Raw genomic sequence first — 26533 nt, 5'->3', positions numbered from 1 at the left:
GTGACTTGGATGTAAGGTGTAAGAAAACAATCCTGCAAACTGTAATGAAATCAGATACGTTTTTCCTGTTCTACATACATACGTAATGCTGTTTGTGTCCACGTCATCTTTATATTATGCAATACTACCACAGAAATTATATGTCTGCCACACTTCACGTCAGGTATTAAAAAACAGATTTTATAAAACCAGGCCACTACCTGGTTATATTCACTATAATTATAGGGCCGATTGCATTTCATGTTTACATGTGGTCTTGTGTAGCCTATATTTCTCGGTAGGGTAATAACTTGTTGAACCTTTTCTGCCAGCTGGTCACGGTTATGTGAATTCACACAAACTTGGTCTTTCTTGGTTTCGATGGGGCTTTAACAGCTTTGGCCTTGCTGGTAGCAGCCTGGTGCAGACTGAATGCAGCCTTTTAAGTGACGGAGGGGCTGTAATTTGAGAGTAGCACAGAGGTATTATTAGCCAAAAACCGAAGCGCGGCACTTGAGACTTCCAGATGTTGCGTTTGAGGCACCAGACTAAAGCCGGGAGTACAACTGCTGAAACAAACTTTCATACATCGCCTTCGTGCTCGCCGACAGTGATGGGAGTTGGCAGGCTCCGTTAAAGGACGCGAGGTGGAAAACAACTTACGCCACTTCATCTGCTCGGACCCAGAAGAATATCAGAGAGGGTTGCGAGAAAGTTTCAACCAACTGCGCACTTTGGACTTTAAAACTAACTGAAATGTTTGTGGTTTTCTGCCGGTTTGGGATTTAATAGACAACCGGGCTCATATTTTTTCGAATACATCATTTTTAAACTTATTTATTTCCTATTTGTGAGTATATTTGGGACAAGTGGGCATCATGGCTGTTTTTCACTTGCTCCTCTTTGCCGGGTTATCACTGTCGGTGTATGGAGGCTTTTACCAGGGACCTTTACATCCGGAGATGTCTAATGGTACTTTCCATCATTATTTCGTGCCGGACGGCGACTACGAGGACAACGACGACCCGGAGAAGTGCCAGATGCTTTTTAAAATGAAAGACGAGCGAAAGTGCAGCCTCGGCGAGGACCAGGACGCCGTCATACGGGATGATTTCACTATCATCAAGAGGCAGATCGAGGACTCTGCCAGGGTGCTGGAGGGGATCGGGAAAAGCATCTCGTACGACCTGGACGGAGAGGACAGCTACGGGAAGTATTTGCGGAGGGAGACAACCCAGATAAACGAGGCGTTTACAAACTCGGAGAAATCTCTGCTGGAGCTCGAGGTGAAATTCAAACAGAGCCAGGAGAGTGAGCTGAAGGAGGAGCACCGGCTCAATGACGACTTTCTTAACATGATAGTGCACACGCGGGACGTCCTGAAGGAGACGTTGGACATTTCTCTGGGCCTGAAGGACAAGCACGAGCTCCTGTCTTTGATCATCCGCAGCCACGGCACGAGACTGAGCAGACTGAAGAACGAGTACCTCAAGTTCTGAGTGAAAATAGTCCCTAATCATCTCATTAATGCAGCACCACATTTTTCTTTTATTATTATTATTGTTGTTATTATTATTATAATAGTTGCGCTTGACCAAGAGACAGAGGCAGAGAGAAAATTACATACCAGGGGCATAAAGCCAGAGCATAAAGGATCAGTTCTCCTGAACTAACAAATATTTTCCTCACTAAAATGTTCTGTAGATGAAGATAATTTTGGGTGCGTGTGCCCCGTTTATTTGTATTTGTATTTTTAACATATCTCTAAAGATTTCAAGCCAACAAATTAATAAATAAAAAAAATTTAAAAAGTGCAATATCATAATTGGCATTGCAAAATCTCAGGGAGGAAACAAATGTGTTTTAGGGGGGAACTTTGACTCTTTTTTTTTTCTTTTTCTGTTTTTTTTTTATGTTGGCTTCATATTCCAATTAAGTCGGTTCGAAACTAAAAACGCAGTATGGGGGACATTAACTTAGCACTGCATACACTGCAGTAATGGTAGAATTTCTTTTTGAAGGAATATAAAAAAAAAGAACCTACCCTAACCTAAAATGTAGCTATCTCCATTTGTAAGGTACAGATAGAGTTAATCTGTTCTTCTTATTATTATTATTTTAGAAAAAGTCTTTTGGACTGTCTCTGGCATAGTAAAGCTTTTGTTAAAATAAACAAGAAATATGAGTAGGAAACAATCTTTAAATATTCTTATGAAAAAAGGAACAATCTTTTTCATCTTATGCAACATAATCCAACAATACTGTGATACCATTTCTGGGGGCGGGGGGACAGTTAAGACATTCCTAAATTTGGTCTATTTCTCTCAGAATCATCCAAATACCAAACAAATCAAAGTGCTTCATCCAACTGATGTAAAAACATGATGTAAAAAAATTCCAGTAACACAATCCAGGTTTAGTTAAAGCATCCAGATATTAATAGGATAAACAGCATGGTGACAATTCTGTGTGCACTGTTGTACTTTGATAACTTTGTATACTCTATCCTTACAATACAAAATGTTAGTAGAATATCTAAAATGATTCAATATGAAGTAATGTTTTACAGTAGATAATACATCGCCTTAATGTTACTCCAATACTGTCTCTCTGCAAGTGAGTGTACCAGAAATGTCTCTTTTTGTCTTTTTATTGGTTAGTGATCTGCGTTTACCTGTCACGGCTTTCTGCATGTGTGTATGTGTGGGGTTATGCGTGTGAAACAATGGCTTTGTATAGGAGTCAGCCAATCACAAGAGTGACAAAAGGAAAAATCCTTTTTCAAAACACAGGTCTTAGTTTGAGTTTTCCAACACTCGTTCGGTTCTCTCTCAGAGTGAGTTTTGGAGCAGAATCCTTACCCTGCGCTCAATGCCATCTATTTGGTTTGACTTTGACACCAAAATTTAAATAGATTAGCAGCAACATTACAAGGTTATGTGTTTATGTCGCTCTTAGTTTGTGCTTCAGACGAGTGTTTCTGGCAAAACCAAAAATAATGTTTACATATGTATCTGATGTATGTTTTTGTTTATAGGCTAGCAGACTTTGCACAATTCTTTGCTGTCGCGATGCTAAAGGTTGTGACATGGTTAAAAATGCAAAGCCTCCTGTAGTCTTTGAAAATGTACAGTGTTTTTAGAGGTAAGTAAATACTGTGAGTGCCAATATCTTTATTACTGAACATCTATTATGTATTCATTGTTTATATAAATAGAGCAGCAAAAAAAATCTATTCTTGTATATCTTTAAGATATGTGGCCAGATGTAATACTTTGATGGATAAGACTGCAGGCAGCACTAGTAGACTTCTGTGTCAAATACTAATCTGTAAAACAACATACTTAATGGATTGCGTCGAGTCTTCTTAAATAAAGAAGTTGTGTTTGAAGTACAGTGTTGCTGCAACAGCTGGTCCTTTGAGCACTGGGTCCCTCCCATTGTTGTTGTTTTCTTCTAGTAGTTACTGACATGAAAGTGAGCTTACACCATTCATTATGTCGCAGGGGATCCCCATGGATCCCCATCCAGGAGGTCCTGAGAGTTTGTGGTGTTTAGCACACCCCACAATGTTGCTGTAGCAGTATAACAATGGGGGAATGCACAATATATTGCCACGTGCTTCAAAACAAAGTCGCCTTCCATGTTTGCTTTACAAGGTTTTGAAGTCTGCTGTGAATTATACACACAGGCAATGCCCCCTAATTATGGATGCTTTGAAGGAAGAAGCTGCTTGCTGGCATTTACAAGAAACAGACATGTAAGGATGTTGTGTAGCTGGTGTTTTAAGCAGTGTGGTGGACCTTACAGACAACTTTGTTTGTTCCTGAGTTCTATTTCAGTAAGCTGAAAATCTTTTTTTCCCTTTGGCCCTTTAAGACCACACATAAGGTTGAATAAAGAGGGTGAGGCTTTGAGTTGGAGAAACTGAGAAATCATGAGTCAATAATATTGATTCAAAACCATATTTAAAAGTGCCAGCTTGTGCGCATTATGTAACACTGGAAAGTACAGCTTTACTTGAAGATACTTTGAGTCGACCGATTAGGATGAAGCCAACATTAAAAAGAAGACACAGTATAGGCCCAGCAGCAAACATAAAAGCTGGGAACACTATAGCTTACTCTGTGTTTCCACAAGAGGGTAAAAACTTTGGGTTTTTTTAGCTAAAGTAAAATGATTATTAGCAGCATGCAGAGCAAAAAAAGACACTGACACTGAATCCTTGTTCTCTAAAGCCACTGACCCCAACCATTGACAGGCTACGTCAGGGTTTCCAGCAGGTTTTCCTGCTTTCCCCAATGTGTACATGCAAAATAGATTGAAAAAGCCAAACTTTTAAATTCCAATTATAAAAGTAAATATCTGCAGTGATTCATGAAACCTGGGAAGCAAGCTACCAGAAGTATTTGTTAGCTTAAAATTAGGTAGCTAAAAAGATAGCTCAGCTGAATGTTGTGAATTAAATCACTATCTAAAAGTACCAAATCGATAGCTAAAATTAATGGATAAATGATGGAAAATATGCTGCTGAATATCAGATAAATTGTTAGTTAGGAAAATAATAAAACATTTCTAGCCAAATTTATTTTAACCAAATAGTTAACTTTAAATATCAATGAATTAAGAATCCACATTGTTGATGCAAAATTAATAAGGACATTAAGTTATGTCTAACCAGTGTTCTGTTTCCAAATGTTATATATGAATACCAGGTTTACTCAAATGAGCCAAACACAGGCTGCTCAAATGTATGGAAAGGATTTTCTTCTTTCAGTTGCACTTTTAGGGGTTGCCACAGTGAATCATCTGCCTCCATCTCACCTTGTCGCTAGCATCTTCTTCTGTCACAGCAACCATCTGCAAGTCCTCCTGCACTACATCCATGAATCTTCTCTATTGTAGTAGTTCAATCAAATTAACACACTAAACCATGAAGAGTTTTATCAATAAACAGGGAAGTGAAGCTCATCTGACAGGCATGTGTGAGTATGCACACCAAAAAGGCTAGGAATCACTCAGTGGCCAAGTTAGTAGGTACACTTTGTTAGTACCAGATTGGACCCCTTTTGCCTTCAGAACTGTTTAAATTCTTCGTGTAACAGATTCACAAATGTGCTGTAATCGTTCCTCTGAGATTCTGGTTCTTATTCAAATGACACCCTCACACAGTTACAGCTTACATCAACAATACAAATGTCCTGTTGCACCACATCCAAAAGGTGCTTTATTAGACCAAGATCTTGTGACTGTAGAGGCCATTTGAGCACACTGAACTCACTGTCATGTTCAAGAAACCAGTTTGATCTGGGCTTTGTGACATGGTGCATTATCCTGCTGGAAGCAGCCATCAGAAGATCGATACACCGAGCCCATAAAGGAATGAACATGGTCAGCAAATGCTGTGTGCCAAGAAATATCCCCTACGCCATTACAGCAGCAGCAGCATCCTGAACCATAATACAAGTTAGAATAGATCCAGGCTTTCATGGTGTTTTACAGCAAATCCTGACCCCTCATCCAAATCACAACAGAAATCAAGCCTCATCAGACCAAGTAATGCTTTTCCAGTCGTCTAAAGGAGTGGCACGCAGTGTGGTCTTCTGGTGCTGTAACCCATTTGCTTCAGGGTTTTGTATTAAAGATGCTCTTCTGCTTCTGTTCTGTTTTTAACAAGTGGTTATTTGAGTTACTGCTCCCTCCCTATTAGCTCAAAGCAAGCTGGTCATTCTCCTCTGATCTCTGGTACTAACAAGGCATTTCTTCACCAGCAATTGGTGCATTCTGGATATTTTTTCTGTTCCAGGCCATTTTCTGTAAACCATAGAAATGGTTGCACAGCAAAATCCCAGCAGATCAGCAGTTTCTGAAATATTTAGACTAGCCAGTCTGGCACTATCAACCACATCACATTCAAAGTAATTTAAATCACCTTTCTTTCGCATTCTGAGGCTCGGTTTGAACTTTAGCATGTAGTGTTGATGCCACGTAATTGGCTGACTACATGTTCCTTTAATGAGTAAATGAACAGGTGTACCTAACAAAGTGGCTAGTGAGTGATAGCAGAGCTGCTTTAACTACCATTCTTACTGGTAAGTCATCATTTCACCTTTGGTTTTATATGAATTGCAGTGTTACATAATGAACAGTGTTCAGCTGTGGCTGGGCACTTTGTCCATTTGGTTCAATCATTTCAGAAACATTGTGAGACAGATTTAACAGCATATGTAACACAGAGAGTATACTTGAACCAGTTGCACAAAGTCCAGTGCCTTTGGGTGACTGAGTAGAAATTATCTCTTACCCTTTGAAACGCACATCTATTAAACTGTAAACTAGGTGACCATGTGTCTGACAATGTGTCTCTTCCTGGGTTAATCATTTCAAAATGATGCTTTTCAAAATAAAACTCTGGCATTAGCAGGTGCCACTTGGATTAAAACTTACACTCCTCCTCTGCTGTGTGCTGGTCATCCTCATCTGAAACCTACAAAGAAGGCATCAAAACTGAGGGGAAAAGGTATGAATGGACACAAAAGTTCTGTGCGTTATCCACTCATGTCTTTATCACTTTTACAGTTTTCAATATGCGTTTTTGTTTGTTTGTTTTTTTGATTACTTCCCAACCATTGGTCTAAAAGAAAAAAGTAGCAAGTGGACACACTTTCAAAGCTGAAAGAAACAGTTTATATTCGGACCTTCATTCCAGATAAATGTAAAAGATTTATTGATATCAGAATGATAAATATTTGATCTAGTGCCTCCACTGGCATCCTCAAAAGCACAGAGACATATAAACTTAGAATTTATGTAATTTCTATGGACATTTATAGGCTCTGGGGATTGGCTGTCATCCATTCACTTTTCTCTAGACTGAAGTATAAATACATAACAGATATTGGATGGCTTCCCATCAACTTTTGTACTCATTTTTTTACTCCTCAGGAGACTTTGGGGATTACAGGACTTTTTTCTTATGTGCTGCCATCAAGCTAACATGGTTCAGACTGAAATTTGTTGACAAGCAGTAGAAGCAGATGAGATTTATGAAAGGAAATGTGTTGTAATTTTTCAGCAGAATTTGATTTACAGCAGTCATTTTTAGGGTCCTTCATACTGTAAAGTGCAGGCCTGGTATCTGCCTAATAGTAGCACAATATAATCAACACTTTGTTTATAACCGTTAAGGTTCTGTATGAAGCCCACTGAATTGTGTTATTTATTTTATTTTATTTTTTTGGGAAATGAAAAAATATACCTCAGTGAGGCACCATGAAAAATGTCTGAACCTTATTGTGTTGACTGTCACGTCTATTTCAATTATAACCAATACCACATTTAAATAGCAGAAGCTGACCCACAGTGCTTTAAAGACAAGGCACATTCTCATTCCAGGTCTCCAAAAAAAAACCCGTTTTAAAATACATGAAAAGCTGAAAGTGAAAGGTCTAAATGCTGGTGCAGATCTGCCTCATTTACTTTAAAATGGGGGATTGTGGCACTGGCCATTTTTCTTCAAGTGCTCCTTTAAGTTTCGTTCCCAAGTTAAACAAACAACGCTGTTCCCAGCATTTGTCTCAAACCAATGAGCTTTAGGCAGAGAGGGCATATTTCGCACATATTGGCTTCCTATTAAATCCAGAATCAAATTTGAACTCTTATCACATACAAGGCCCCGTTTTATCATATCACCTCAATAGAGCACTTCGCTTCCAGAGTTCTGGTTTACTTGTGGGTACCTAGGATACATAATAGCAGAATGGGAGGCAGAGCTTGAAGTGCACTGAGTGTTTCTTCTTTACTCACCTTTTTCATTGACTGTGTGTTTATACACCACTCTACATTTAATCATCAGTTGTTATTATACCCAGGCATCTCTTCCACGGCATGTCTTTTGTCCTGTCTTTCTTCCCTCACCCTCAGTCGGTCATACCAGATGTCTTCCCCTCCCTGAGCCTGGTTCTGTGGAGGTTTCTTCCTATTAAAAGGGAGTTTTTCCTTCCCAATGTTGCCAAAGTGTTCGTTCATACGGAGTTGCCTGACTGTTGGAGTTTTTTCTGTGTTATTATAGGGTCTTTATCTTTTAATATTTGACTGCAGGGTAAACACAGATATAATTAATAACTTTTATTACGGCTCTTTGTATGTTAGCTAACTGGATTGAATGCGGTACACCAAACAAATAGGACTGTAATTCATTTTCGTAATTACACCTGCGGATAACGTGCAACGATAACCTAGTGGACCTCCAAAACGCGCACATGTTTGCCCCTAACCACCCAAAGGCGCTTATCACACTGAAACTGTGACCCACCTACTATTAGAATTAAAATAACGGTGTTAGATTAACTGGTAGCTGTGTAGCGTGTGTCTGCTGTACTTTCCCACTACTGTTTCTAAAAACACATCCACCCTGTCCTTATCAGATTGTATCGTGGCTGTATTATGGCTGGGATAAGAAAGTAGAGCAAAGTTTACGCGCGTGTAGTGATTGTGTCTTCCTGTTCAATACTGCCGCCGATCAACCTTTCACCTACTTTCTCTGGCACGCTGACACCCGGCGGTTGTGTTGTGACGTCCGCAGTGCTCGTGGGAACAACACACCGACCGTCATCTAATTGATCCAGGTAAATTCTGTTGATGGCGAAAAGGCGGACTTTTTTTTCTTCTTCCTGCCACTTTAATAGACAAACTTGACACAGGAGTCCTGCTGGGTAAGCGGCTCCACTGTTTAGTCTCGCTATTAGCTTTGAAGCTGAATTCAGGATGTCGTTGTGCCGGATGAACGAGTGCGTTGACAGAAACTAGCCTGCTAACAGTCGAGGGTTAGCTCGTTCTTCAAACACAGCGGCTACCGGCTAAATGCTGTCATTTTAGACCTTACGGAGTTAGACCGAGGATAAGTCACTCTGTCAGTAGCTGTTCACCAACTCATTTCTGATTCAGTCAATGTATGTTGTATGCTTGTCAAAACCAGCTGTCAGTGCCACAGCCCTGATCAACAACAGTAGAATCGGGAAGCTTGAAGTCAGCAGTATTAAAGAAATAGAAGCTAATCTCGCACTGAGTTATATATAAATAAACTGTAACAAAACAAGCACCCACAGCTGTCAAATGAGGGGGGTACGAATCAAAGGGCTAAACCTAACCCTGTTCAGCACAGACAGTTACATCCCCGAAATGTTTTACAGCTATTGTTTGAATCTGTGAAAGTGGAATGATGCATTAGTTAGTTGGGTGGCAAAATTACCCAGCTGTCTTTTATTTTTTAAAGCGCATTCCGAACATTTCACACTTATAAGTTCCTAACTGTGAGTTTGCTGTCTCCAGTCGGTTTTTTGTGGTTGGTGGTCAGACATTAGAGGTGGGCGGATCAGGCCAAATATCGATTGTATCGATACCAAAGCTGGTATTGGTATCAGATTGATACTAACACAATAGGATTGATACTTTGTTTCCATCCAAGTTCAGCATGTAACCCACTGAATTGTCATTGTCTAAATCATTTTTTAAATGAAAAATGTCTAAACCATGTTGTCTGTTTTGTTTATAGCCTATAACACGTTTAAACAACAGAAGCTGACCCAGAGTGCTTTAAAGACAGTCTAAACCCAAATTTAAAATACATGAAAAGCTGAAAGCTGTGTTTTGTTGTATTAACTCATTACTGTGGAAAATACAAATCACAGTTATTTACTGGTCAATGAAATCTTAAAAGAATTTCAAAATTAATGATTGTTTATCTCATAAATCATAACGAGCTGCTCTCCCCTACATAAACTGGCTTTATAGCTTAACGGTATCTGTATTGTATCGGCACACCACCGATGAAACGGTGAAGGTTAATATGTGAATATCATCATCATATTCAATTTCAGATTGCTAATGTATCTTGTGCATGCAAACTGTTCAGCATTTCGGTCAAAAGAAAAATTGTGTGGTTTCTAAACTGCAGCTTTGTCTTATCAACACAGTCAGCAGAGTGTAGCATAGCAACAAACCACATTTCCAAAAGCTGCATGGAAACGAGAAAAAAAAATCTTGCTTTTTAATATTGTCTAAAGTCACTAACTTTTTCTCTGCAGAGTGTTAGCCCTTTCCAATCTGGCGATAAAGCTACCGGGGGCAAAACCCTTCAGAAATGTGGATGAGCACTGTTGCACGTTCGGCCCTGCCTGCTCTGCAGAGGAGCACCTCTCTGACCCGCCAGGCTCTGAGGGCTTGTCGTAGGCTGGGGCCAACCGCTGCTCCTCTACCTCCTTGCCTGATTTCATTACATCTTCGTTGGCGGCACACACTGGAGTCAGCCTCCCTTCCTGCCTCTCGCCACCTAGTGAGGCATGTCCGAGCTCTGGACGATGACAGGCAGATGGAGGTGGAGTGGGAGGATGGAGGCCACAGTCTGTACCCATTCACCTGGCTGAGAGACAACTGCCAGTGTCCACTGTGTACCCTGCAATCTGCTCAAGCCCGAACGCTCTTGCTGGCCGATCTCGATATTCACACAGGAGTAGATGTTGTGGAGGTCACCAATGACAACAAGGTGGGCTGCTGCCAAACTTGGCTTGTGGTTTTCAGAGTTCCACACAGACACACAAGATGGATGTTTTATGTTTAGAGAAAAGGATGAAAGTTAAAATTATGACTCAAGTTGGCTGCGAGTGGATTTCCAGAGCTACTCTCTGGTTCAACAGTAATTTCTCTCCAGTCATGTAGTTGTACTTGCACATTATTTTGAAATACCACTTCTTTTGCGCTCCTTATAACTTTCACCTGTAAGATCAACAGCAGATGAGTTGGTCCTCTTTTAAGTTAATCAGTATCCAAAATAATATCCAAAAGCTCACTTAAACTCAAGGATGAACTGATTAGATTTTGGTGGTCAAAGGTCACTGGTGTTATCTCACAATTTCTTTCTTTCTTTATTTTTTGGCCATAGCGTAAGATCTTTTCACCAAATATCAAACAGGATAAAAGGTCAACTTAACTGATATTATAATGTTCTGCACGTTCTTGCCCATTATTCAGAACATTAACTCGGAAACAGAAGGAGGAGATGTGATTAGATTTCAGGTTGGTGTGATACTTAATGTTAAGTTCCTTTAGCCTTTACTGCATACATCATGAGTCAGCACAGATGTGCATGAAAGCTGCACCTTGGCTAGTTTGCTGGGCGTACAGGCACTAGGCAGGGATTCTAATTTTGACTGTTCTTTAGGGGAAAAAGTGGTGTCACCTTAGGCCCTGGAAAATATATAGTGATTACTTGCTTTTATCTGATGTTTTCAGGCCAAACAAATAAGTAAACATGAATTCAGCAGAAGAACTGATATTTCAAATGTTTTACAAAGATTCAAACATGACATCTCCACAACTCTATTCTCGTTGCTCTGCTTTAAGCAGTTTGTTTGGGTGCGCTTGTGTCGTTGTCGTGTTTAAAATTTTAAATGCATCTCATTATACTTGGTTGTCATGAAACTTGTTCCAGTTCGGGAATGACATTTACACTTTGCTTATTGTTACTGAGAAACTGCCTGGTGATGAACTGAGGAGGTCGATGAGGTCAGACAGTCTAATTTTGGCGCATTCAGCCTGACCTTTAAGTCCTCCAAAGAAATCTCCCCAGTGAACTGTGTCCTTCAGAGGATCCAGGCCCTGAAGTAGGACACGGCTATAAACAGATTCCTTTGACGTGACAGCACTGCCAAGCTACCGTGTGCATCCTGTTTCCTGTGCCAAGATATACTGGATAGCCATTATGCATTATAGCAAACACGCGTCTTTAAAAATACCAAAAGGTTTGAGGACGTGGTTGGATTGGCTAAAAGCCTCCACAGGTATTTGGAAAGAAGGGAGTAAGTTTTGTTTTTTTGTTTTTTTAACCTTATGAAGCAAAAAAAAAAAACCAACGCCTTCAAAGATCAGTGTTCAAACCCATCTTTTTTTCTATCCTAGTCATGTGTTACTAACAAGACAATACCCTCTAAATAAACATGGATTGTTCATTTGACACAAACTTTACTTCAGTTGATTAGCAATCACTACAAAATATTAGGTGAACACTTAAAAAGAAAAAGAGCACTTTGACAAACCAGTTCAATAAGCTTTCATCTCTCCACAGGTCTCCATCGTATGGTCCGACCAGCACATCAGTGTCTTTGATGCAGAGTGGCTGAAGAAACGCTGCTTCTCTCCTGCTGCCCGACAGGCAATGCAGGAAGAGCTTTTCCTCAATAGTGAGTCCAGCTTTCATAATTTTCACTCAATTTAAAGTCTGTACTTTTAGGATGTCATGTACTTGATAGGAGCAGCGGCCTCGCCCTCTATCCAGGATTTCCTGTGCCGAGCTGTGCTGTGATCTTTTGAATTGCATGCGTTTCATCATGGGCTAAGCTTTGTCACCTGAAAGAAGGTAGAAGGTATTATCAGATTGCAACAGTGTGTGCCAAAAATCTTTCCACCAAGAGAATGTTTTATGTACATTTGGGGAGTTTCATTTAATATCTCTGCTTTAGTTTGTGATGTTCTTGTAAAGTAGAATTTACTCTTATTTTTGATCTTCTACTGTATTGTATTTACTTATGTGGAGTTTAACTGAGAAGGCCACAAAATGAAACCATTAAATTGGTGACAAAAAGGGCTGCCGTTATTGGGGCTGCTGTAGTCTTAAACCAGTGATTACTTTCTAATTATTGTTGATGTAATGGTAAAATAGATTATCTTTAAAGGAGGCCATAAATCACGCCGCAGCTGTCTCAAAATTAACAGGATGAACAAACACTGTCATGAATAACTGCATTTTCAAAGCAGTATCTGAAAACGGCAATTTATCAGCTTGCCGAGCAGCAGGTGTTACCAGCTTGCACGTAAACGGTAAAGCAGCAAGTCCAACGAAGCTCGTCACGGATCACATTTTCCATACTGTGACCACAGAACCTCATATTTCACATTAGATGCGACTCACAGTCCGAACGGGAAGAATAGAAGTTAAGTGCAGCCGGTTTTATTTCAGCACACGGTGATTCATTTGACTTCTTTTTTTTCTTTTTTTTGTCCAACACAGAAAAGTTCAGTCAGCGATGAGTTCGTATCAAACTCTGAGTAATGCATTCACAGTAATTTACTGCAAAATACAAGATGATTTAATTTTCGTCTTTCAACGCAGGCACGTTGGAAGTGGGTAATTATGTATCCTCCTGTGTGGACGGTGTAAATGAAACATTTTCTGCTTTAGCGCTGTTGGACATAAACTGAGTAATTTCTGTAGGCCTATTCCACTGTGTCACAATTATATTCGGAAGCTGTTTGTGCGTATCCCTGTAGTCTGTTAATGAGACTGTCAAGGTTGCTCAGTTGAAATAAATTTCTTGCTGGGATTACTGTAGAGTTAGAACAATTGCAGACTGGTATTTCATACTTCATGTAGTTGTTGTTTTTGTTCCATCGTCGCTTTTTAGTTTAAAGTGTTTTCCAATCAGTTGTATCTGACAATAGTGTGTCTGAACTAGACGGGTTTATCTGCAGGGAAATATATGAATGAATGTGTAGTAGAAAATGTAATAGCACTTGGCATGCGACGTGAATACAGTCACTGTGAGCGCCGCTTGACTGTGTAGCTGCTAAAATGAAAATTCGTGTAAATTCCGAGCTTTTCCCAGGGAACAAAAAGATGCCCCCGATTTAAACTCGTCTTTGCAAACATTGTTTGTTTTTTTTCGCTTTGTAACATTACAATACTTTTTTTTTAAAGACTAGAAGAAAACTCATTTTACAGTATATTTACAATGGCCCAGGACGCTTTACAGTCTGCCAGACAAGCAGAGGAGAAAGTTCAGCTGTGGAACAAGGTAGCAGCACTTCAGTGGAGCGGGGGATGGACTGTAGTTGGTTTGTGTACACACACGTGGTCCTGAAGGATCCACAGGGCTGAGCGGCTCCTGCTCTGTTCCAGACTGATTAAGGGTCTGTACGTGTGTGTCTTGTGTTGCAGAACTCCTCTATTCATGTGGAGGTGTAAGTAGATCGCCCTCATAGCAATTTACAGACAGTCATTTTGTTGTTTTAGGGTTGTTTTTTTTTTCAGAAGCGCTCAGCTCAGAGCCAGGAGCGCTCCTGGAAGGTGCTGCTAAGATCATGCATCAAAACACAATAAAAGATGACGTACACACACACACACACACACACACGCACTCACTGGGTTTAATTATTTCCTCCTGAGCGCCAGCATGAAATTCCTCGAACTGAAAAATACCGGAAAGGTCTACATTCTCAAAAGATGGATGATGCACAGCGTTCACCTCTGAGGTTTTTTCTCGTATTCTCACTCACTTACTTGTTTGTGGCTAAAGTGAAGCCCACCGTTTGAATTTCTGTGTGCTTTTTCATGCAGCGCTCCTCGATTTTACAGGCCCAAGTGGGCTTGTGAAAGCGAAAGTGTAGCACACTTGAGACGCAGTGAGGTCAATGTGATAATTTGAGCTTTGGGGTTTTTATTCATCATGTTTTAAAACTTCACTTTTTGTCTAAAGTAGGGCTTTTTTCTTGCTTTCTTTTACTATTTGTGCCTTTCAAATCACAAGTGTGTAGCTCACCAGAAAGCTATTGGTGAAATGCTATTAGACATCAATCGGGGACAGTTATTCAGTGATACAGATGAGTATCACTGATAAATGCCTTTTTTGCCTTTTGTTTTGTCTACAGCAGGGACAAAGTGCTTAACCATGTGTCGCACTGCATCCGCCATATTTCACAGGGAATGTTGTATGCATCGGATCGTGAGCCTTTCCAAGCCTCCTCCGTACTTTTCCCTTCTCCTTGTTCTGGTACAGACTGATCTGTCTCATCTGTCCAAAGAATGCTGTTCCAGAGCTGGGCTGACTTTTGGTTTTAAACAGAATTCCTTGGCTGATTTCGATAAAATTTTATCTTTACGATGGAAATGACTCTGTGATCATCTACCAGTGCTGTTTTTGTTGTGGAAGTCCAGGTGAGTCTGCACGTTAAGCCCGTATTCTTCATAACTTTACCTGGAAAAAATAAAATAACAAAGATTGTGTCAGTTCCAAAAATGTATAAACTTAAATATATTAGATAGGTCTGTAATATGTCAGAATTTCAAATTTATTATCCTGATAAATACACTCAGTAAAAATCTAAGCTAATGTGAAACGCTGTAAGGAAGTGGGCTGTGTTTAAGAGGAAAAAAAAAAGCTGACGTCAGTGTAACCGAGTCTCACGCAGACCCCTGTCTGTCTGTACCATATGGAAAATGAATTCAGACTGAGGGTCAAGAACGCAGCAGCATGTTCTTAGCAAATACAAGCTCACCGTTGTAGTTCCTTCCTTTCAGAACAAACGAATCCCTGAGCCTGCAGATAACGTGCGACCACAGATTTAAACTCACGCTGCTCGGTTTCTGCGAGTGGGGATTTCTTATAAACTCCACTGTACCTTTTTATTTTAAACTGTTGTGGTTCTTACTGCCTTATATGCTTTCATGTTTTACTGCATTTGTGCAGAAATTGTTTGATTACTTGATATTTAAAAAGAACTTATCTAAAATTGAGATTTGATATAATGACCAAGAGTCCACCGCGAGTTAAAAAAGCTTTGATGTGTGACGTGGATCTATGAACGTCAGTGCTTTCTTGTTGTTCGATCCACTGCTTTCCCAATCAGGATTATTCCTCGAGCAAAGCCTGGACAGGAAGTACCAACTGGATTTGAGATTTTATGCTTTATTGCAGCATTACAAGTTTAAATGAGTGTTGTTAGTTCAAGTCTGTTGCGTTAGAAATGCTGCTGTAAATAAACATAGCTGTGAAATCATTCCTGCTCATACATATTAGAAAATATTACAGCAGATGTGTTGGCATGCGCAGACACTGAGCTCAACGCACAGTCGGCACGGAATGACGCATTTAATAGACTTAGCTATTCTGTGTGGATCGAGTATTTACATCTCCTTTGTAGATATGTTCGGGACTTTTGGAATACACTCATGCCATTATCTTGCTGGCACTATGAACCCTTTACATCGTTTAAAGGAGAGTGACGATGTCGCAGTGCTCTCGGGAACACTAAAAGCATATGTCACTCACATCCTTATCTGCAATGAGTCTTCCTTTCATAATAAATCTGTCAGTGATTTACTTAAAGCCTGCCAGATGCTTTCAGTATTTGAGCCATGTAATCATCTCGGGCCTCCCACTTGGAGCTTGTCATGTTTATTTAGCCGGGGTTGATTTCATGACTAATTTTATGTCACTGGTATTTAAAAGGCAGAAATGAAACAGGTTAAGTGGGTAAAAATAAGCCTGAATACGTGGCTTTGAGCTTTTTTCCTCACACTTATCCACCACTTCACATATGTAGTCTCTTCTTTTTCTAAATTGCAGTTATGAGTATTCTCTAATTTAGCCAACTGTTCATCCTCAACTGGGGCATAATGGCATGTCATTACTCTTGTAACAAGTTGAGTCTTTAAATGCGATTTCGCAGAATATCAGGATCAGGTTTTATTAGTAAAAGCGCACTTTCTTCTTTGAAGCACATCCATTCACATTCAGAGTGATTTTGAATATCAAAACAGTGCTTCACTGATAGATGGCAAAGTCACAACAAAAGATTTATGCCTGTGTTTACAGTAATCGTTGGTCCCCTGGTTTATTGTTAATCATATTTCATAAAAGAGCAGGGTTTATTTTACAATCATTTTGCAATTTTTCTTCAGTTGCACAGCGTTTTCTTTCCATAGTCATAGCTCCTTCAACACATGCATCACTCAATACTCCTGCTGTTGATCAGTTTAGATAAAAATGAAACACAAAGTATGTTTAAAATCTGAAGCAATACATGAAGTAGTATACTGGACTTTTTTTTAATTTTGAAAAAGGTTTCTTTTCGCTTTTACAGCTGTCCTTTCTCTGGCCTGCCAAAAAAACGTCCTAGTAACTTATCACAGCCAAAAAAGTATTTCTGCTGTCAAAAGTCTGACAAAAGCTGACCTAAACAGAAAAAGGGGGAAATATTTCCCTACAGTACGTACTGCACCAGACTGACTCTTTCATAGTACTTGCTAATACATTTTAAAAACATCCACAGAGATACTCCCTAACAGACTTGAAAACCTGTAATGTCGTCTTGTCAAATTGAAATCCGTTGCTGCTCGATTTTGTACCGATTCCACTAACTAGAGAATTCCAGGCTAAAATGAAACTGTCCAAAGGTATCAGGGAAATGATCATTTTCGCATCAGTGCAGCCATAAAGTCCAGAAGTTCAGGTTCAGTTTCTCTTTCTGGGAGATACATTGATAAAAATGTCTAAATATATGCAGTTTGCACACATGTGTTGGCACCCATGTCCTGTACACAGATACTAGTTTTGTTTTGTTTTTTCGATCAACCTGGTTGCCTTTTTCAGTTATCCTTTTCCCTTCTAAAGAGAAAATGTGTCAGTTTTCTTTGCTCTCCGTAGCATTAAAAATGTATTTTTTGCCCTAATTTCCTGCTTTTAATATTTACATTATAAATCAATTAGCATTCCATTTGAATTGGACATATATCGTAAACGTACTGACTGACTGGTGGATTTTTCTTCATTAAGTCTGCTGATGGATTTCATAGCAGCTGATTTGTCAGTTCCCAGTTTCAATGATGTTTTTCCCCTTTGCCATCTGGTCTGAGTTTAGCCTTCTGTGTCATCAGTCGACCGAGCGGCTTCCCTGGAAACAGCCGTGGAAGTCCAACAGCGGAAAAACACGTACGTTCTTCCAAACTGGATCATCACTTCACACGCCGTTTACAGTTTCAGCACAACCAACTTTCCAAACACATGCGCTCTCACAGGCTGTATTACCAACCTCACATGAGAAACTGGTGTATACTTTAATTTGTCATAAATGGCTTTTATTTATTTACTGTGTACTCTGCAATAATGGAGTCTTGAGGGGTTTAGCACTTCAGACTTGTCAGAAATACGATTGGTTCACCAAGCCTTTCATATATCAGGTGTCTCTTTCAAGCGACCTCAAAATTGGCCCCCTTTCAACAGATTTCACCATTTTTCACCCGCAACACAGTTTATTTCTCACGGTGTATTCCTATAATTCCTCACGGATCAGTTATATTTGGGTTAAATCCCTTTTCTTTGTCATCTCATTTGAAATTTCAACACCTTTGCATCAGACTCCACGGGAAGCTTAATGACTATAATGATTGGATTTTTCATTTCTTTGGCAAGGCGGACGTCCCGCTTGGCACTTGAAATAATGCTGAAAGAGTTGCGTATAAGTTTCCAAAAAAAGACATGATTTTGACAAACTAGCACAGTGTTCAGTTGAGTTTCGGGAAACTAAATTTGCAGATGGAGAAAGTTTGGATTAGCGTGCGGAGGGGACTGCTGCTCCTCGGTGAGAAAACACTGCTCACACTGTGTCTTCCAAAGTGGTAATGCACAAGTTGGCTGCTCCGTAATCCGCGTCTGTTTCATTAATAAAGGTGTGTTTGTTGCACTAGTGGAAAGGTGGCGTGATGGTCTTGCAGTGCCATTGATAAACGCACACTCCGGTACATATGCTAGGAAAATGCAAATGTGCTTGGTAATTGTTGAGTAGAATATGACTGCACATTTCTTTCCAGGTGTCTTCTTAGAAAAGGATTATATTGGAACATTAAATAGTTTAAAACATTGATAAAAGCCAGTAGTGACCGTTTCTGCTCTTTCTTCTTTACATGAAAAGCTTCTTTTAGTCCTTCGTAGAGAGACAAAGCAAAATCTATTGGGACAAAAAAACTAAAACAAAACTGATTTGACTGATTGTAGATCTTTAACCAATAAGAGTACAAAGGATCCCACCATAGTTTGTATTGATGCACCACTAAAATCACATAAAAAGTACAGATAGCGGGGTCATTTTTCCACTTTAAAAAAAACAAAAACAAAGGAGATTGCATATATTCAGTAAAACTTCTAAAATCTGCTTTCAGTATAAACAGCAGTTTGCTGATCTGAGCTCTGTGATAAAACTTAACCAAGTCAAAACAAAAGCTCTGGATAACTGCAGTGATTCAAGTAGAGCTTTGAAGGCGCTCCCAGTTGCAGAGGAGAGCGACCCTGGGCCTGCGAGCTTAAATCACACAGCCCAGCGAGAGCAGAGCCAAACTGCCATGAGCTGCCTGACGACCACGGGAACCACGGCTTCAGGTTTCCTCATCTGGAAAAGCCACTGTAGCAGACCAGGACTGGGGGGGTGGGGGCACAGTGGAGGGGATTATGCACATATCTTGTCAGGCTGTCGGAGGGTGTCCCTTCAAGCACATGGCAGCACAGTCCTGTGTGTGAAACCCACAGTGATTTTACACAAATGAACACAGTGCAGACTCGAGGCTGCCTCAGTTTGACACTGCTCTGCTCTGTTTTATTATTTTTTTCTTTTGCATACTGATATTTAAAAAACACACACATGCTAATTCTGACACCGGACCACCGGTAACCACAGCTGGAAACTATGCAAAAGAGAGTGATGGTTCTTATTGCCTGTGTGGATGCTTTTCCAAAAGAATACTCAAAAAAAAATTGGTGATTAAGAGCTTTGAGTGGTTTGTACTTACAGGACAAGAATATTGTGTACTGGACTTGATCTGCCCAGGTTTACTGCTGCAGGACACTGAGCTTGTGTTCACTTCATTAATAGAACTACAGCATTGACTTCACTAAGATTTGATTTTGGTCACCCCCACCTCCTACAAATCTGTCTCTTTAGCTACCAGCACTCCTCAGTGTTCACCAGCATCTTGGCAGCTGTGTTTTTTAACTGTTAAGTGCAGAGCAGGTAGAAAAAAACTTGGTGCTTTATTGCCAAAAACCCACTTCCAGCTGCTTGGGAAAACAAGCTACGAGAGCAGTGAAAAGGAGAGGCTCCAATAAGCTGAGGCAAGCTGACGACTGAAAATTGTCTGACATCGTTCATATTCACATGCTGCTTTTAATCCATTGTTGATGCAGAGAAGCAGCTTTAAATCAAAGAATATCTTTTGAATAGAACTGCACTGTGAGTGTAACAGCAGCTGCAGAGAAACAGGTTAGCAAAAGCTGTTCGGGTGAAAAAAAAACTTATTTTGTTTCATAATGTGTGATCAGTGTGACGGGGGAAGATCCTCCTTTATGATTCCTCCCAGGCAAGATTTGTGATTAGCCTTGCCGGTTAAAAACAAGCTAATGTTAGGTGCTGATTACTTGATTAGAAAGCAGATACTCTGCAAAGTTCTCGTCTTTTGTTCAACCCAGCAGCCACGCTGTGAATTCCCCTGATAGCGGCGAACGTGATGCGTTTCCACAATGAGATCGGAGCTGAACTAGAGCCAGGACTGCTCAGCTGATGTATACGCACACTGCAGCTAACGCTGTAGCCCCTTTGTCACGAGTGACACCCTAAACTGCAGAGCTGAAACGCCGCAATGCCTGTACAAGACAGTTCCAGTTTCACAAGAGTAATTGTAACACTGGGGCTTGACCTTTGCCCCAGTTTCTCGTTCCCCATCTCTGTTGCCCACCGCCCTCTTGACAAGTTTTAACAAGCAGCAGGTTCCTGACCCTTTGAATTGTGCAGCCAGAAACTGATTGTTTGTGACAACAGCCTGGAGGGAGGTCTGCAAGTCACGATCGCTGTGTTTCTGACTGATGCTGCATCTCTGCCTCAGCGGCTCTGAAACTCCGCATCACCAGTTAAAGTCTTTTTGTCATACCTCTAAATCTTTGTGGCCTTCAGAGCAAACAGTCGCATTTTGTTTTGCGGTTTGAAACACTTTAGATGATGATAAATTATGCATTAGGTTCAGCGCGCTCGCCCTGTGTGTCCATCTCCTGCAAGCCTTAGCCTTGTAATCTGCTTATGATGCAGCCATTTGGAAAGTTGTTTGGAAGTCGGTGGACAAAGGAAAAAAAGACACGAAAAGGAGCCACAAACATCAGACAGGTACAAAATCTCCTCAGTTTAAACCTTCCTCTTCCTCCTCCCCCCACAAATGCACTTAGCAGCTGTTTCGTTGGAAGTCACTGGAGGGAGGCTCCACGGAAAAAGAAGTCGAGCCAGTTGGGTGGAGAGCAGTGGGAGGATTTTGGGGGGGTTTTCTCCACACTTCTGTCTGTCTGATGGAGACGTGCTGATTTTTCTCAGCAAGCTATTCTTCTTCAAGCGCACACACGATGGCATGCAGTGGAGATCTGCAGCGTTTCTAGATTTAATTGGAACTAATAAGCAGGGGGCAGTAATGGACTTTAAATGAATTGTTTCCTTTTTTGCAATAAAACAAACATCACATCAGTCATACTGTTAGCTGCTACTTAATATTGTTGTTGTTTTTTAAACAAAGGAAATCCAACTACTCATTGTGTTTCATTTGATAATAAAAAGTGTTTGTGGTCATATTTCCATGTTGACTTGATTTCATTCACCTGCAGCATATACCAGGATGAGAAGAGGATTGGGGGGGGGGGGGGGCTTTGGAAGGTCAAATGTGTGCTGATGGAAAGTCTGAGAGAGCAGACGTGCCCTATATCTGATTGCAGCTGAAGTCAACAGGCTCAGATTAATTCTTTGAATTTTTACGCCTTTTATTGGAGGAGGGCGGCGGCGGAGGAGAAGAGCTCGGAGGAAAGAAGTGAGATGACTTGCAGGGACTGGTTCAACCACCTGAGGATCCACCTTGGGGGGCACGCAGCTCGGAACGTTTTGTGGTGTGGGCCCTTGCCACCCAGTTTATTGGCTTGACCTCCTTCAGAGAGTGCAAAGATCTCCAAATATCTACAGGTTATATAAAACTGTCTGTGCAACCTGCAGTCTCTCAGTCAGCTAGAAGCCAACTCGGGTTTATACCAGCACGCTGACAAAGAAGGACAAAACAAGAGTGTAACATCTGATAAAATGCTTTGCTGCAGAGCACTCCTGCCCTCGCTGTACAGCATTTGTTTGTGTAACGGAGCCGTTATGGCACAGAGGCTGTTGCTTTAGAATGCTTTGTGTTCCTGTGTCGCACAACCAGCTTTAATTCTTGACAGACAGAAACCAGAAATAAACACGTACATAAGAAGTGAACTTTCTGCCGTGTCCGCTTCCTCGTTTCAGGGCGTTATTATTGGGACTCGACACTGCGCATTCCCTCAGCAGACTTTGACGAAGTCCTCCGTGACGATAAGGCCGCGCTCACTTGGCTCCTGGCCCTGCGTCGTGTTGGCATGGTCTACCTGAAGGGGGCTCCTGCAGAGCAGGGCCAAGTGGCCAGACTGGCTGAGAGGATTGGCTATCTCAGGCTGACATTTTACGGGTAAGACTCTGTGATCTTCCTCCATTTTTGCTCCAGTGATCCTCAGCCAAGCCATTGTTTAATAATCTGACTCCCCTCTAAATCCCGAGCTGTTGAATTTTCCACCGATCATATATTAGCTGGAGCAGAGCCCCGGAGTGTTATTAGTAAGAATTTAAATACAAAAGACCCTTAAAAAAATGCATGTCTTTTTCCAGTGAATCAGAAAGAGCTCGATATTGTGCTGAAAGAAGGGCTCAGATTCTGACTTTGGTACATTAACGAAATATGTCTGGGGCCTGGATCTCCTCCATGCCTGCTTCATGCCCTGGGGGACGGGGTTATGGCTCTCTACATCCTCTTGCAGACCATTACATGTGGAAACCATTTGAATACAAGCGTGCTGATCCACACAGGTGTGCACACGGGTGTGTTCACTGTTCGTAGACTTAAATTACACCTTTCTTTGCTGCTACTTCAAAGCACATTGTGCGCTGTCTGTCCTGCGTGCTGCACAACAACATTGAATATTTAGTATTTACTGCTGTTTACACTTAGCTAGATTAATGCGATGGTGTTGTGTTTAGTATGTTGCTTTGGTTTTTTTTTTGCTTGTTTTCTATTCTTTCTCTCTCAACAGGTGATCCAGGAGATTTTTTTTCCCTTTCTCACTGTCCCTCTCCCCTTCTGTTTTTCTTTTCCTTCCTCTTTCTTTCTCCCTTTCCTATCCCTCACTCATATCCGTCTGTAGCAACTGAAAATAAAATAAAATAAATAATAAAAACAAAGGTCAATCAAATGGACCAATACAGCAATGCCACGATGATCCATTTGGCAAAGTAAATCCATTGGGTATCCTTGTTGGTCTTCAGACAACAATTCTGACGGCTAAAGAACCAAATGGGACAGGCAAAAAAACGAAATATGTCCAATAGTGAATAATCCATAGCTTTGATTCATTTCGGTTTCATGGAGGAGCTTAGCGAACGGCCGTCGGGGCCCCTTTCACCACACCAGAGTTCATCATTTTGACTTATTGCTGTGCTGATTACTTGAGGACAGAGACGGGGAAAACAACCTAAAAGCATTCCAGCTTTTTTTTTTTTTTTTTTTAAGCCAGAGGAATTACCTGGTGCACTCAGTCAGAACAGAGGTTTGGAGCGTAAAGCTTTGCCTCTGCCAGCAGATGAGCTCATGCCACTGGAAGTAAAAGAGTCTGCAGACTAAAGCTGAAGGCCTGCCATCACAGAAACGAGACAGTTTTACGACCCCCGCATCATCCGAACGAGACATGCAAACAGAACATGGAAGATAACTTTACCTCATTAGTGCTCGACTCTTGCTGCATCTCAATGAAGTGCCTGCTTAAGAGGCCACAGGCTGAGCATTCCTGTGAAGCTGCCTGCTTTCCCCCCTCAGGGAACCCTCCGAACTTCATCTGATCTCGTCCTTTTTCCTCCACGCGGCCTAATTGTCGCCGCTGATCTTCTAAAGCTAAAGTTAAATAATTAAAGTGGAGTATATTAATGAATGTTATCTTTGTCCTCAGGCACACATGGCAGGTCCAGGACAAACCCATGGCAAACAATGTAGCCTACACTTCAGGAAAGCTCAGTCTGCATACAGACTACCCGGCGTTACACTTTGCACCTGGAGTGAGTAAAATCTTACTTGTACGCTCTGTTTGGAAGATGAAATAACAGCAGACCGATATGGTATCGCTCCTGAGTTATGGCTGCGTTCGGCTTTTACGTTGTCAGAGTTGTAAAACGAGCATTTGTGGAGCATGTGTGTGTGTCTGTGTCGGGCTGGCGTAGGTGCAGTTTCTACATTGCATCAACCAGGCTAAGGAAGGAGGGGAGAGCGAAGTGGTGGACGGCTTCCACATGGCTGAGCAGCTGCAGAGAGAAGACCCAGAGGCCTTCCAGACGCTCACCTCGCTGCGCGTGGACTTCACCGACACCGGGACAGATTACTGCGACTTCATGCTGCAGTCCAAGAACTGCATCATTGAGTAAGTGGAGATGATCAGGCAGATCATCAGTTTGTGCTTTCTTTGAGGTTTTTTCCCCGGCACACACACACATTTACTCATTTTATATAAAGCAGAGATTCAGACTTTTAGAGAAACTACACAGTGACATTTCTGTACACTTATATACGCTTAGGTGTGTATTTTTGTCATTTGAAATGGGACACTGCCATCTGCTGTTCACAGTGATTATGTTCACACATGAGCTGTGCAGATCATAAGAGCGTAGCTTCGTATTAATTGTATGCTAATTAGATGTTCAGTCACATGTGTCTGTTCAAGTGTAACTGAAAAAAGCTGGATTTATGTCAAATTAGTCAATGTGCGGTAACTACTGTCACAATGATAAGGTGGGAGTAGAGAGCAAAGATGAATGAGTAGAAAAATGATCTGCAGTGAATTTCATAATCAGTTGCTGGAGTTACATCTAAGATATTAAACTGACTAATTCAATTTAGTTGTGCTGTTAGACTCAGTGAATTGGTAGTGAGTTGCATGCTTCCTTAATACATGACTAAAATGCCTAATCATGAAATGCTTTCTAATTCATTCTTGTGGAGCATCTAATGGACTGGTTGTCTCATCTCTAAAAGTCCCGATTCACTTTAGTTTGACTTTGAGCTTTGTCCTCTCGGTGCAGCGTCGACGCAGACGGGCAAGTCGTGAAGATCAACTACAATAACGCCACCCGAGACTCGGTGCTGGACCTGCCCGTACATCAGGTCCAACCCTTCTACAGAGCACTGAAGGCCTACGTGGACATCATGAACCGACCGGAGAACGTGGTCACCTATAGGATGGAGCCAGGTCAGCGTGCACCTCTTTCCATTAAAAATGAGAAGAATAGGAAAATGTGTGTGTAAAAGGCCCCCATCCATGCTCCTGTATACCAAACAGTGTGTGTTAGTGGAAGAACGAAATGAAAATAAGTGAGAGGTGCGAGGAAAGAGAGTGCAAATAAAATGGATGCAGAGAGGGAGGTGGGCGCAGTCTGCAGGATAATGCTTGTGTTAAACAGAAAACGAACTGTGACGGCGATGGGCAACAACAGCTTTGTCCTCGTCAGGGTCGCGATGACATGTGACGTGTCAGTGCCGCTGCTGCAGAGAAAAGCAAACGGCCAGAGTGTAATGCAACACCCTCTGAAAAAACAGTGTGCTAAGAGTCTGCAGCATCAGGTAGCAGAGATGAACTTATTTAAAGGACTTTCAGAGTGGGGCTCGAAGGCACAGTGGTGTTAGCAGAGAGGCAGTTTTTTGACAGCATTCCTCAGGCTTCCATCCTGATGACCTGACTTTAAAGCTGCTTTTGTCTTGTGCTGAATTTTGCCCACAGCACAATGAGACTTTGGCTCATGCTGTTTGATGTGGTAGTGCCAGCTTTGGGAAGTTAGGACTGTCGTCCAGCGGTTTCCGAGACTGCGATGTCAGAGGTTTCAGATTTTATTTGAAGCATAATGACGCCTGTGAGCTATTATAAGCTGTTCTGCAGCCAACTCTGACCTCTCTGAACGAGGTGGGGCAAATAAGAAAATGAAAGTCTGTGCTGAAGTAAATCTAGGATCAATGACGTGCCCCACAGCTTCACATCTGATCTCTGGTGGTGGTTCTATTTCAGGTGACATCGTAACCTTTGATAACTGGCGTCTGCTTCACGGCCGAAAGAGCTACATCAGCAGGGTGGAGAGGCTCCGGCACCTCGAGGGTTGTTACCTGGACTGGGACGAAGTCATGTCCCGTCTCCGGATTCTCCGCAAGGCAGTCCACGAGGACTTGTGAGCTCCAGACGTACGGCCATGTTGAAATAAGTAGCTTTAGATCCTTTGGAGAAGAAGTCAAGCTGAACGTATGTTTTAAAAATGCTGAGAGGGCAGAGTGCAAACGTGTTGACCTACCAGGCAACAGGTCAAGAGCTGAATTGCTGCCTCTGTAATCAAACTGTTAAACTATAAATGTTTGTTTATATATATATATATATATATAGATATATATAGATATAGATATAGATCTATAGATATAGATCTATATATATAGATCTATATCTATATATAGATCGATATATATCTATATATAGATCGATATATATCTATATATATATCTATATATATCGATATATATATATATCTATATATATCGATATATATATATATATCTATATATATCGATATATATATATATATCTATATATATCGAGATATATATATATATCTATATATATCG

General features: G+C 41.1%; 2 protein-coding genes across 4 annotated transcripts; both read left to right on the top strand.

Moving 5' to 3' along the window:
* The first annotated feature begins 445 nt into the window (after positions 1–445).
* Positions 446–3373, top strand: fibinb (fin bud initiation factor b). Its single transcript, XM_085275654.1, has one exon. It carries the CDS (start codon positions 858–860, stop codon positions 1476–1478), a length of 621 nt encoding a protein of 206 aa, XP_085131780.1. The 5' UTR covers positions 446–857; the 3' UTR covers positions 1479–3373.
* Positions 3374–6410: 3037 nt separating this feature from the next.
* Positions 6411–26257, top strand: bbox1 (butyrobetaine (gamma), 2-oxoglutarate dioxygenase (gamma-butyrobetaine hydroxylase) 1). 3 transcript variants are annotated; one of them, XM_085275642.1, is made up of 8 exons: positions 6411–6499; positions 10065–10522; positions 12101–12215; positions 22105–22303; positions 23832–23937; positions 24100–24296; positions 24955–25121; positions 25932–26257. In XM_085275642.1, exons 2-8 carry the CDS (start codon positions 10121–10123, stop codon positions 26090–26092), a joined length of 1347 nt encoding a protein of 448 aa, XP_085131768.1. In that variant the 5' UTR covers positions 6411–6499; positions 10065–10120; the 3' UTR covers positions 26093–26257. The 3 variants fall into 3 exon arrangements, with proteins under 3 accessions (XP_085131768.1, XP_085131753.1, XP_085131760.1); XM_085275627.1 differs by lacking the exon at positions 6411–6499 and adding an exon at positions 8506–8606; XM_085275634.1 differs by lacking the exon at positions 6411–6499 and adding an exon at positions 8573–8693.
* Positions 26258–26533: the final 276 nt, after the last annotated feature.

This window comes from Mchenga conophoros, linkage group LG1 (assembly GCF_057382185.1).
Source record: "Mchenga conophoros isolate Kocher_MC1m ecotype Shallow Benthic linkage group LG1, M_conophoros_male_GT1.1, whole genome shotgun sequence".
Classification (NCBI taxonomy): domain Eukaryota; kingdom Metazoa; phylum Chordata; class Actinopteri; order Cichliformes; family Cichlidae; genus Mchenga; species Mchenga conophoros.
The sequence above is the reverse complement of the archived record's forward strand: the minus strand, read 5'-3'. Positions and strand labels throughout refer to the sequence as shown.

Excerpts from the sequence above, each read along its gene's own strand:
- bbox1 (XM_085275642.1), top strand. The coding sequence starts at position 10,121 with ATGTGGATGAGCACTGTTGCACGTTCGGCCCTGCCTGCTCTGCAGAGG. Across the intron at positions 12,216-22,104 it reads GGAAGAGCTTTTCCTCAATA|GGCGTTATTATTGGGACTCG; the intron begins GTGAGTCCAGCT and ends TCCTCGTTTCAG. Across the intron at positions 25,122-25,931 it reads CACCTATAGGATGGAGCCAG|GTGACATCGTAACCTTTGAT; the intron begins GTCAGCGTGCAC and ends GTTCTATTTCAG.
- fibinb (XM_085275654.1), top strand. The coding sequence starts at position 858 with ATGGCTGTTTTTCACTTGCTCCTCTTTGCCGGGTTATCACTGTCGGTG.